This window comes from Ostrinia furnacalis, unplaced genomic scaffold (assembly GCF_004193835.3).
Source record: "Ostrinia furnacalis isolate ACB-3 unplaced genomic scaffold, ASM419383v2 OfSCF4936, whole genome shotgun sequence".
In the NCBI taxonomy this organism is placed as follows: domain Eukaryota; kingdom Metazoa; phylum Arthropoda; class Insecta; order Lepidoptera; family Crambidae; genus Ostrinia; species Ostrinia furnacalis.
In genome coordinates, this window is record NW_021135175.1 from 1,123,014 (window position 1) to 1,135,465 (window position 12,452).

The window sequence follows — 12,452 nt, forward strand, 5'->3', positions numbered from 1 at the left end:
AGGCGGCAAAAATCACAAACGCTATGAAATGTCAAGTTGACAGATCACCAATTTCCATAGAAAGTGGTGCCAGCTGGTGTATGAAGAAGGTAAACTAGATGATAAAGCAGAGACAATTGGTAAGTTTTCTTATACCATAGACTAAAATTAGGCAAAGATCATAGACAGCTCTCTCAACAGAACGCTGTGTTTTATTAAGGCACATAATAGCACACAAGTTGAAGTTTTAAAGAAAAGTATACCTGAACATTATTTTAAATGTCGAAATAACATGCAGTTTAATTTTTCAACAGTGTTCTGTTTGCAGATTTGCTTGTAACGGAGTGCAGGATGATTTGATTTGTTGTTAGGCTGTGTAGATGGCGCACCGAACTTGTAAACTGCGTATGCCGAACTGACGTTTTTGGTTATTTTTGTTCTCGCCTCGTGTTTACTTTAGTGTCTAATTTCGGTCCAATTGCGAAAATTCAGTTGTGCAACACCCGAAAGGTTAATATTTCGCTCATAGACGGCATCATCGTGCTGAATAGTATCGATCCGTAGTTCCGGAGTAGGTATATGTATACAGTTTTATCACGTGGTGGTGTGGTGGTTTATATAATTCTTGTTTACCGCACAAGTCGGAACTTTGCGCATGTGCGTCCCGTCAGTAACCTCAAATTGTAGAGTAGGCACGGATTCGGCAGGCTCCGGATATCCGGGTCGCGACGCGAAGTCGGCGGTTCTCGCGGCTGGTTTGTGATGTGCCCTCGTGCAAGTCGTACACGCCCCGTGAGCGGACAGCGTTGGTGATACGGCACTCGCGCGGCTGTCATGGCCCAGACTCAGTTCACGCGGAGCTCCGAGAGCGACGCATGGGCGCTCCTGTCGCTGAAGTCGGCGCCGCCGTCGCCGTCCAAGGTGCAGTGGGCGCAGGAGCCGGCGCCGATCGCCATCGCGCGGCTGGACGGTCGGGACTTCGAGTTCATCATCCGCCAGAAGCGCGTGGTGATCGGGCGCAACTCGAGCCGGGGGCAGGTGGACGTCAACATGGGCCACTCGAGCTTCATCTCGCGGCGCCACCTGGAGCTGTTCTACGACCACCCCGAGTTCTACCTGACTTGCAACAGCAAGAACGGCGTGCTGGTTGACGGCGTGTTCCAGCGGAAGGGCTCGGCCGCGATGCTGCTGCCTAAGAGGTGAGTGCGTCACTTGATAAGGGCTGCGGCCGTTACTCTATTTACATGCACTCATTAGCTTTATGTTTGTAAACAAACTTTTTTGTTTACAATCTACCCACCTGTAGTTTTTAAAAACTATTGGGAAATGTTAATGCTCTGTTGACACATATGGTTCACCTTCATTTAGAATCCACATTGATGCTTTGTTTGATAAACATTATGTGAAAATATGTTTATTGCTCCATCAGTACCTGGAATTGCTCATTTATCTCCTTTAATGACTTGCATGTTTTGAATGTTGGACATTTATTATGTTCTATTTGTTTACAAGTTATCATTAGTCAACAACTACCCTTATCTCAGTTATAAAGAGTGTACACAAATATTGATAGTGGCCGTACATCAGTTTTATATGTATTAATTACATTGCAATGGAGGATAGAAACATACGAACTTCTTATTTGCAAGATAACAGAGTCCAAAACAAATCTGCCATTCAACGTAGTGGATGATGCAACACTCAGAAATAGCACCCATTGAAGATTATAAATATTTATTTGCAAGTCATTGCCACATACTCTTTTGATATAATATTTGCATGGTTTCAAATTAGATTTTTCAACTTTTCATGCTTTTCAAATGGGCTGTAAAATCAAATTTTCTGTTTTGGTTTTTTTGATTACCCACCTACCTTTTTATGCTGGTGAGTAGGTACTTACAAAACATTTACTCTTTTATTTCCAATTTTAAGAATATTTTTTTCAAATACACCAATCTTGTAGCGAACTATCCTCAAGTTTAGAAATATTGTTGCATGGCAACACATAAGCTGCTAAGCTTAGGCTATAATTATTATTTTGCTTTATTACTATAATTAATGTAGGAAAATAACTTAATTTTATAGATATGTCCTTGTATGCACTTATTAGGTATTATGTTTTGCAAAACAGTGCAACTAGTCGAGTAGTAGAACTTAGAACTGACAAATTCAATTATTATAATTTAACCGATATTAATAATTAAATTAAAGTATTTAATTATTACAGTTTTGAACACAATTTAGTACCTTCCTATTCATGTTAATTAATCTCTGTGTATTGTTTGGAAGAGGTAGCTTTCCATTCATAATACAACTTGGATTGTGGCTATGCCTAGTTTTTTTTCCGTTTACGTTTATTTCATACCATTACAATAATCTTGATCTACGATCCATTATGACCTGAATGAACTGTAACTAATATTGTTGATGTTTATTGTAAACTGTAAAGAGTAAATATTTACTCGCACACTCCACTATATTGGGTCATTCAACCATTTGAATGGTGCAATTATATTGCAATTAAGTGGACATTGAACAGTTTTCCTACTATGTACACATTCTTGTGAACACACAATTATTGATATTGTGTCATTAAAAGAGGATTGACCTTTACTTGAATTTATTAAAAAAAAAGATTACTTAGTTACTAGTCCATAATGCTAACATTGAACAACTATCAATCGATCAATGTGAGAAGCATTGGGGGAGGCCTATGTTCAGCAGTGGACATCCTATGGCTGAAATGATGATGACGAATGCTAACATTTGAAAAGAATTGGATTTTCTAGTTGTAAAGAATAATAAGATCTGGCACATGGCTATTTAAAATTCGCCTTTTACTTATGCTGACACAAGCAAGCACTGCTATTATGTGAATAACTTACTAGCAATTTATGATGCAAATAGACTCTTTTATAACTATTATTATTATCATGCATGGCTTGTTGATCTTGAAGTTGCCATTTACCTGTTTATAAAACATATACTCCCCCCCCTTGTTTGCTAGATAAACATTTAGGTCTGCAACCAGTTACACTTAACACTACATTGTAATACACAAGTGTTTGTACCTAGCACTTGTTTGTATTAGTCATAGGGCTGTCAAATTACAGATGTCCAATTTGTGACATGAGAATGTGACCTGTCAACATCTTTCAAGCTGTCTCAAAACAGTCACAATGTTTGTGTTTATTGCAAACCGATGATTCATGTTTTTGTTATGTATGGGTGTGTAGTTAGTTATTATTAATATCATCTAATATTATTACCCAAAGAATTAAAGATTCCTATAAGATAGTTAATTATTAACATTTTGTTTTGAATCATCATTGTCACTATAATAATAACAATCAATAAAGGACTCTCAAAAAGGCACATGATAGTAGATTATTACGAATATAATGTAATTATTAACACAGTTTAGTTTTGTATTTGCTTCCTTGTTTATTGCCCAAATTGATGACAAATGGTCTATCTTTGAAACTCACTGCTCAGGCCCAAAATTACGTACATGGTGTGGTAAATAATTTTTCATGTAACAATTTTTTATGATGGCAACCCTGAGCACGAAGTTTGTAAGACCATGTTTAGTGTTTGAATCTGTGTCACACATGTCCCACTCGCATGTCGTGGCTCCAGCGGCCTTGCGTGTGCCTTCTGTGTGCATGCACCCTATTGCAATGAAAACTGCATGTTATTGCAATGGAAATCCAATAGTATTTAAATTGCTATAAAATTATTTATGAAATTAACAATCAACTGTTACTAATTCCTCTTAAAATCAATGGAATTGCTATTTTACCTGAAAATCAACCACAGTAAAATGTAAAACATCATAGTAGTATTTATAACAACCATAATAATACGATTTTATAGAACTTTTTCCTTACTTTTTCCCTTAAAAGGTAACTTCTCACCGAAATACCAATTGGTGATGTGTAAACAAATGCGTCAAACTTACGCTAATGTTAAGTGAAACCTACTGCATACCTACTACAACCTTTTTGGTACTTATGATTGTATAAAATACTATTTTTATAGAATTTTCTTCAATAAGATTCGATTCTTTGCCCAAACAGGAAAAGTCAATCACAATGCTATTGCAAGTGCATGACAGGTGTGTTGTGGAGAAGTGAAAGTGCATGACTAAGCACTGGCTAAATAACGCTCAGTAGTTTTCCTGCTATATGAGTGTTTATTCCTTATTGTTTTGTTTGATGAATCACTTATTGATTAGTCCAGTATTGATTAATTAATGTGATTAACCTCATCAAGTTTGATTTATTTCAGTATTTGTTGATTTTCTCTCTACTGCCTCGGTTTTTTTATAGTGATCCAATTTAGATTAATTAATACAAATCAAGCTCTCTATGTGTTAAGTAGCTAATTAGAAGCTTGCCATACTCAATAAATAAAATAGACAATACATATTTATTTGTTCACACAATATGCTTAACAAATTGCAAAATTAGTTTTGTATACCACACCAGTTCTGCGTACTATGTGCCTTGCCCATTGCCACTTCAGCTTGCTAATCCGTTGGGCTATGTCAGCGACTTTAGTTCGTTTACGGATCTCCTCATTTCTGATTCGATCTCGTAAAGAAACACCGAGCATAGTCCTCTCCATAGCACGTGACCAACACAAATATATTTTTGAAGTACCGCATGTAGTTATAGCACTTTTAGTAATCCCACTAGCATGTGGCGAAGTGCAAACACTATAAATAATGAGTGGATTCATTCAGGCCACTGCAGTCCCTTGCGACGCCATTATAAATAGTCACAAGGTAATCGTAGAAGTCTAGTACTAGTGCTAGTCGGTGTTTACTCCGCCGCGTGACGAATGTTTGTTTGTGCGTCTGTTGCGTAACGAGCTGATGGTATACGACCGTGTATTGCGTGCGGAAACGCCGCGTCTTTTTGACGCGACATTTTCAACATCAATACGCTGCACTACTGCTGGTAAGATAGCCAGTTCCTTTGTGATTGAGGATACCGGGCAAAGCTCCACCTCGACCTTCAGTTTCCACCTTCGGTCTGATCATCACTTCCCATCAGGTGAGATGCAGGCCAAGAGCTTCCTCTTCGAGGATAAAAAAAATCGCTGATCATGTCAAATAACATATTTTTGGTGGCTTTCAAGGTATTTATTTATTTTGAAGTGTCTTTATCTTAGCAAATGATCCACTTTTCCTAGAAGACTTTTTCTTATTTGCCAGATAACTCGATATCATGATAAAACTGTTTCATTTCGTATATTTTCTATAAGATTGTGTCGTAAACAGGAAAATTACTCTTAACATTGCTAGAAAATATCTTTGTCATGAGATCTTTCTACAGGCCCTTTGCCAAATCTTTAGCTGGCGTTTCCTATAGCAAACATTTTGCGCTGTAATAATGTTGAGGGCGTTGCTCGGCAAACTCCCCAGCCGTGTGTCACCGCGGCGACACACGGGGGCAACTGCCAACGATGCGCGTTGCGCAATGCGCCGCTATGTTGGTAAACACATGTTTTGCTATTGAATAGATAATAACTAGTTATTAATCTACAACGGGGAGGGTAATGAAAATGTAATTAAAGCGTTGTTTACATTCGAGACAGATTTCATTGAAAAGTTATTTACGTTCGCTGTGTTGACTTGTTTTGTTTATCACCGGTCTATTATATTATTGATTGGGAAATTGTTGTTGTGAAGCAGAACTAAATCCTTTTCTCTCTGATTCCTTCGAGCTTTATTGGTTTATACTATAGGACTACGCCAACTCGTAGTTTCATTTCTCAATGTTATTGTTTGTAACAGGACGCCTTGTAACCTCAGGGGTTATAGAAATCTCTTGCCGTGTGGGCTTTAATAACTGAGTCATCACATCTAATCGGATAGTTGGAGTCGCTCGATTTAAGAGATTCAATTCTTGTACCTTTGCCATTTGTCATATCTTTTGTCCATCAACGTCTGCTGACGTGCCTGCACTAGGTATTTAATATCTGTTGGGAATGCCATATTGATCCACGACAACAATGCATCCAGGGATCGCGCGGCTAGCATCTTACGCTGCACTTGACGTTGCAGCAGACAATCAAAACCCCCCGCAGAAGCGGCCATGTTTTATCTGTCGAGTTGATCTTTTTCTAGTTTTAACTGGTTGCGTTTTAGAAGTCGTCAAGATATCTATAGATTTTGCTTGCGATACAGGAATTTCAATAGGCGGGTTTAGTCATATCATCATCATTTCAGCCATAGGACGTCCACTGCTGAAAATAGGCCTCCCCCAATGTTTTCCATGTTGATCAATTGGTAGCGGCCTGCGTCCAGCGCTTCCCTGCTACCTTTATGATGTCGGTCCACCTTGTGGGTCATATTCATATTAATGAATGTTAAATCACTTGCCGCTTTTGGCCATATACTTCAAGCTCGGACACACACAAAAATGTATCTTTGTAGAAGGCCATATTATCTTCGCGGTTAATTTTAGCTTTGATTCATAGTTCATACCCACTCGTTGTTTTTTGCACAAACAAAGGTAAACTTGTCTACTCACTGTGACGGTGTCATTGTTCGCGTTCATTTTCCATTCAAATGAAATTGTGTTCATGATAATAAAGTAATTAATCGATTAGGACTTCAAACAAGTTCTGATGAAAATTCAAAGAAGATTGTTATTGGTTACAGACATGTAGACATTTTTTAATTATTGCATCATCAATATTTCAGGGAATCACTCGAGACAATCATCGTGTGCGTCATCATATGTACAAAATTTTGCATAAAGTGTCTTAATGCAATTCAAATAAGATCCTTAACTTAATCTGGAACTTGGAAACTACATAAGAGCCGTGACGTGTGGTGCAAGGCGGATGTCTTTCATACCTAAGCGCGTGATTGGCTAATAAAATGTTATTTCAAGCAACACATAAAAGTAATCCGCTACCATTGGTATAACAATTTTTGTAGGCATTCCTCCTTACATTTGAACTTCCTCGTTTACTAATACTAACCTACAATCATCTAAAATTATCCACTACTCTAGTATTGTTGCCGATTCTATTTGTTTTGACGGCTCCTCTAATCGCCAGCGCATAAATTCGAAGGTTACAACGAAATGCGGCGACTGCCAAGCAATATTGGCGATCATAACGCACATATCCGCGACAGTTAGGTCCGTTTTCCTTTGCCGGTGTTATCTAACGCTATTTATACTTCGGATACAGGTTTGGCGACCTACTACATGTGATAATGCAGTGCTCGTCTAGCTAGGGCATTGCTTCTTGAAGTGGGTTATGTATTTAAAGTGCAGCAGTGCTCCAACAATTTCTACTTTGAAATCCTGGTAATGTCATTTTTAGTCTGTAAAATTAGAATGCCCCTAGAGAAATTTCTTCACTAACATTTCTTTTTTTAACATTTTCTCCATTATTCTATCAGCTACTCCAATCTTCTATTATGCAGGAGCTTTTTGGACTACCAATTAAGTGTTTTATTAGTTAGCATCTTGCGGTATCTACAGGTACCTGTAGTACAGGCATACCAACAAGTCAGCAAGCCACTCCTGTGCACGGCTGTGCTACCGTTTATTATGCTACTAAAAACCCACAAAGATCCCGTCAGAATGATAAATACGGTGTCATGGTGTCGCCTTTTATAGCCCCAGCGAAAAACACTTGCCCATAACGTGGGAACTTAGCTTGAAAATAAACAAAACACAGTCTGATTTTAATTGTTAACTTCTATTAATAGAGTGGTTCACATGGTTGTACAAGTTAAACACTTTAATTTAAAATAGGTGCGATTATGCAACAAAAAAGTATACTCGGACTAGCTTTTGCCCGCAGCTTCATCCGCGTGAAATTTTGTGTCACAGATCGGCATAAATTATAGCCTATATGTTATTCTGGGTTATAAACAATAATACTGTAAAGTTTCATCAAAATCCGTTCAGTAGTTTTTGCATGAAAGAGTACATACTAACAAACATCCAGACATCCAAACTTTCGCATTTATAATATTAGTAGGATGCGCTCTCGTTGTACCGCGGTTGTTGCCTTGGCGATATTAGCACGCGAATTTATCATCGGTCCTTATCGGCTTTCATAAATTAGACAAGGTGCAAGAATGTTTGAGCGAGATAAGCCCCTGATACAACTCACTACCGATAAAGCTAACGTGACAGAATGCTGTCTGGAAAGTAAGACGACAGTAAACAGTATATCTTTTTAGATGATATGATAAAGTGGCCCCAAAAAACTAGAACGCTTGACAGAAATCGTGGATGTTGCACATTACCTAGCATTTTTATTTTTAGTTGTTTCAATAGTAAAACACTATTTGCTGGGTAAGCACTCTCTAAGTTGCTTAAATACAGATGGTATGGATGGCAAAAAAGCCAATTCTTTTTTGCTTTTTAGAATCAATATTCTACTGCTCAAATGCAACAACTTACCTCAAGAGAAGGAAGTTCAAATCATTAAAAAAATACCTTTCTCAAATTGTCATATTTTATTTTTGACAATTTGGATTCTGTTTCTGTAGAATAGCATTGCATTGCATTTGAGCATTTTTATTTAACCCATACCATACTTGAAGCGACACCCTGTATACACTGCACTCTCCTGCATGACAGGAAGAAAAAGTTGTCCTCTTTTCTTCGATCCCTCACCTCATTGGTGTATCGTCAAGTTCCATCAATGAAAACATAAACAATGCGTCTGTTGCTAATCTTAATTAAGTGGTTTGCTAATGCCGACTTCTCTTCACACATTAGTTCACAACTGACGAGTCTATGACTGGGTTTTCTCACGTTTGGTGAAGTCTAAGGTATTATGAAAGAATACTCAAAATCTAAGCTTAGATTAAGCCGTGTGAATGGTTGTGGCATTACATACCTTATGTTATCCTACTCCTACTAATATTATAAAGCAAAAGTGAAAGTTTGTGTTGCTAGTGAATGTTAACATGTTTGTTACTCTTTCACGCAAAAACTATGGATTTTGATGAAACTTCACAGTATTATTGTTTGACGATTAATTGAATTTCACGCGGATGAAGCCGCGGGCAAATGCTAGTTTTACATGTTTTGTGTGAACAGCGTTTCCTTAAGGCGATTAGAGTCCTCAATGACCTTGAGCGTTTGACCTTCACGCCGCGAGCAACACCCGCGTACCCCGCACCAAAAACTCCAATTTGACACCGATCAAAAATACACGGGCATAGGTAGATACAGAATGGAAGCTCTTTCTTNGAATTTAAGTAAAAAATCGATGTCCCGTATTTATTTTTTTAATCCAAAACAAAGAGACGTAGCGAAAATTCAAACTTCACAAATGTAGTCCTTGAACTGTTGTATAACATATATTTTTTTCAACTATTTCTGTCCAGCAGTAAAAGAGGAGTAGGCTTTACAAAATGCCCATTTGGCGCGGATTGAGGACACTAATCGCCTTAACCAACCACTTAAAGTGCCCATTAAACCTCACGACTCTATTGAGTTAATTACACATTCTAAATTTACCTGTACCCAGTCTGCATCAAAGGCGAATTAGCTGCTATCTAAAATTGTATCACAAATTACTTGTTTACCAGTCGCCGTATCCTTGTTTGAGCACAAGTGTGCACGAGCAGGGATGCAACGATATATCGAATAATATGTATAAGATATATCGATAAGTAATGATTATAATTATGTCGAAAAGGTCCAAATATCGTTATCCAAATACTTTATTTTTGGGGAACCATTCGGATCCAGAACTAATTTTGTTTTATATTTGATTTATTAACAAAAAACAACAATCTTCGTTATTTTTAAGTACAAGTTTGAAATTATCGATATTTTTGTTATTTTATTTTAATTAAATGAAGTCAACCCTCACTATCTCGACCGATCGACCTATCGATAATTTTGGTTAAAACTGTAGATTCATAGACCGTATCATACATATTATCGACATCGATATTTTCAGGTCTTAGATTTTTTTTTCAACTGGCATCCCTATTCACGAGTGCGATGCACCGCGCAACGCGACACGACACGACCTCAGTGCAGTAGGTATTATAGGTGCGTGGGCGCACTCTACACAGTACACACACTGTCTGGCTGACTTATTGTCGCAGGTGTTTTTAGTTGTTCAAATTCTTGCGCATTACTACTGACTGGCATTTTCTTCACTCCATCTAGCTTTTTTATAACCAACTAGGTCTTGTCCGCGGCTTCGTCCGCATGAATTTCTGTCTGTCACGGAATGTCTTTTTTATCCATCCATCATAATTCGATCTATACCCCATTTTCATAAGGGATAATGTAGAATATTAATGGTGAAAGATTTTTTTTAATCGGTCCAGCAGGTAGGTCTGAATAGGTTAAAAATTAAAATGCTCTATTTTCGATTTTGAATGATTTGTTTATTTTCATTCCGTCACCGGTAGTTATACGACATAATTGATACTATATCCAGGCTGATGTCATTTATTACTATGTATCCGAGATTACAGAACGCATGCTAATGTCGGCACATAAATTGAGGTGAGCCGCGTCCACACTGCAGTGATATCGATATGATTTAGGCACTAGATTATCCACATGATCCGTATTGTATTACATAATTAATTGCAAGTTATGGAATTATCTTGCATCTAAAGGCCTCAATCTACTTAGGTCCCATTTGATTTAACTTATAGCGACTATGTTTGCACCATATTTTTTTTCAAAGAGAGTGAAACATGCTAAAGCTTTTTTTGTTTTGTTTTGAGTATGAGTTTTGAGTATTGAGAATTTGAGACGCACTTATTAATGGTGTCCTGATTGACCGATTTTTAGTTGACTAATCACATCTTTCATTGAACACCTGAGTGTCATTTTATATGAGACGAAGACTATCCTAAAATATTTTCTCTAAAAATAGTCCCATGTGATCGAAACTTTACAGCGAAAGAAACAGAAACGCGATGGAACGGCCTCGGCTGAAATATTTAGAAAAGCCGCTACGCGCTCGCTTTGTTTATTTACCCGTCGTAAATGCGCTCTTGAACTAGATACCTATCGATTCCGTATATACCAAAGCCCGTGTAATACAAACGACAGTACCTACATAAGACTAATTTTGTTGCAAATTCGCCTCTAATACTACTGCTTAAGATCCTACAGCTTGACGAGCCGCCGTCTACATTAATAGGCTTCAGCCATTCTTATTTACGCCTACAATGTTGACACGTTTGTTGGCATGTTTTATTTTTTTTTACAATATTTCTTCAGTTTTGTAATTTTGTTGTTTCACGTGAAAAGCAGGGTTCGAAAATATCCGATATTTATTATAAATGTCAAAATATCGGATATTTATGATATATATCCGATATATATCAACTTTGATATATATCAATTTTGTATGAAAGCCATAGTATTATTTTATTGTATTATTCATGAATACTATTGCATATGTGTTACATAAACATGTTTTTAATGTTTTTAAAACTTAAAATCAGACAAATAAAGCAAAAACATAAAATATCTTTGAAATACGGCAAAATCAACTAAAAAAATAAAAATCTTATATCAAAAAGTACAAATACAGTAACAAATTTTAAAAGTTGATATATATCATCAAAACCGGCTTGATATAATATATCAATATCCCTTGATATATATCCTCGAACCCTGGTGAAAAGTGACATCAACTTCAGAATTTGTGGATGTCAGAATTCCAGTTTTTGTTTGTTTAGCATATAATATCTTGGCCTAGATCAGCGTTGACATCTGCTTAGGTGTTCTGATAACGTTTGTGAGGGCTTTCCAGTTGCATTGTGTTATTGTAAACGTATTGTTTTGCTTAATTTACGGAAATCTGATTATAGTTTTCTTTATCAACGTCGATACTGGGTATTTATTTATAGCCCAGTAAGTAACAGACCTACACTTTCGCAGAAAAATGCGGTAAATTTTTTATTCGTTTTTCATTGCATCGAAATATGTCTTTCTTTCTTTTTATCAAGGTTTCTTGCATGACGTACATATCTGGCTTTACCTTTCAGGATTTCCTTAATTTCGTCATTTAATCTATTTTGAGCAACGAGGTTTTATGTGAACAGGCTGATTTAATTGTAATAACATTTCTGCATTCCACTGGCACTGTACTATTTACATTAAAACGGGCTGCCGAAAAAAAAATGTTCTCACACTTGTTGGCTCGTTGTATCGAAAATTCTGTGCAAAAATTAAAAGAAATTGCAGAACTCGGGCCGCTGTAATTGCTGCTGTATGTCCTACTTTAATGTAAACTTCGGAAGCGTTAAGGTAGCATTCGGATCAAGACGACCGCGACGCGAGACCGCGACTCGAGACCGCGACCGGCGACCGCGACCCACTGCTTTATATGAATTAATAGGAAGTGCTGACGGATGCAAGCGACCGAGTCGCGCGACGTGTGGGCGTGGCCTGCCGGCTACTTGCGTCGCGCGACTCGGTCGCTCACAAGGCAGTGCCGCG

At 37.5% G+C, this 12,452-nt stretch overlaps 1 protein-coding gene across 1 annotated transcript in view; it reads left to right on the top strand.

Annotated features, from left to right (window-relative positions):
• Window positions 1-316: 316 nt before the first annotated feature.
• FoxK (forkhead box K) overlaps window positions 317-12,452 on the top strand; it is a 60,254-nt gene continuing 48,118 nt past the window's right edge. Inside the window, exon 1 of the mRNA XM_028315002.1 lies at window positions 317-1,178. Within this exon, the coding sequence (XP_028170803.1) occupies window positions 814-1,178 (365 nt within the window). The 5' untranslated portion in view covers window positions 317-813. The remainder of the gene's footprint in view (window positions 1,179-12,452) is intronic.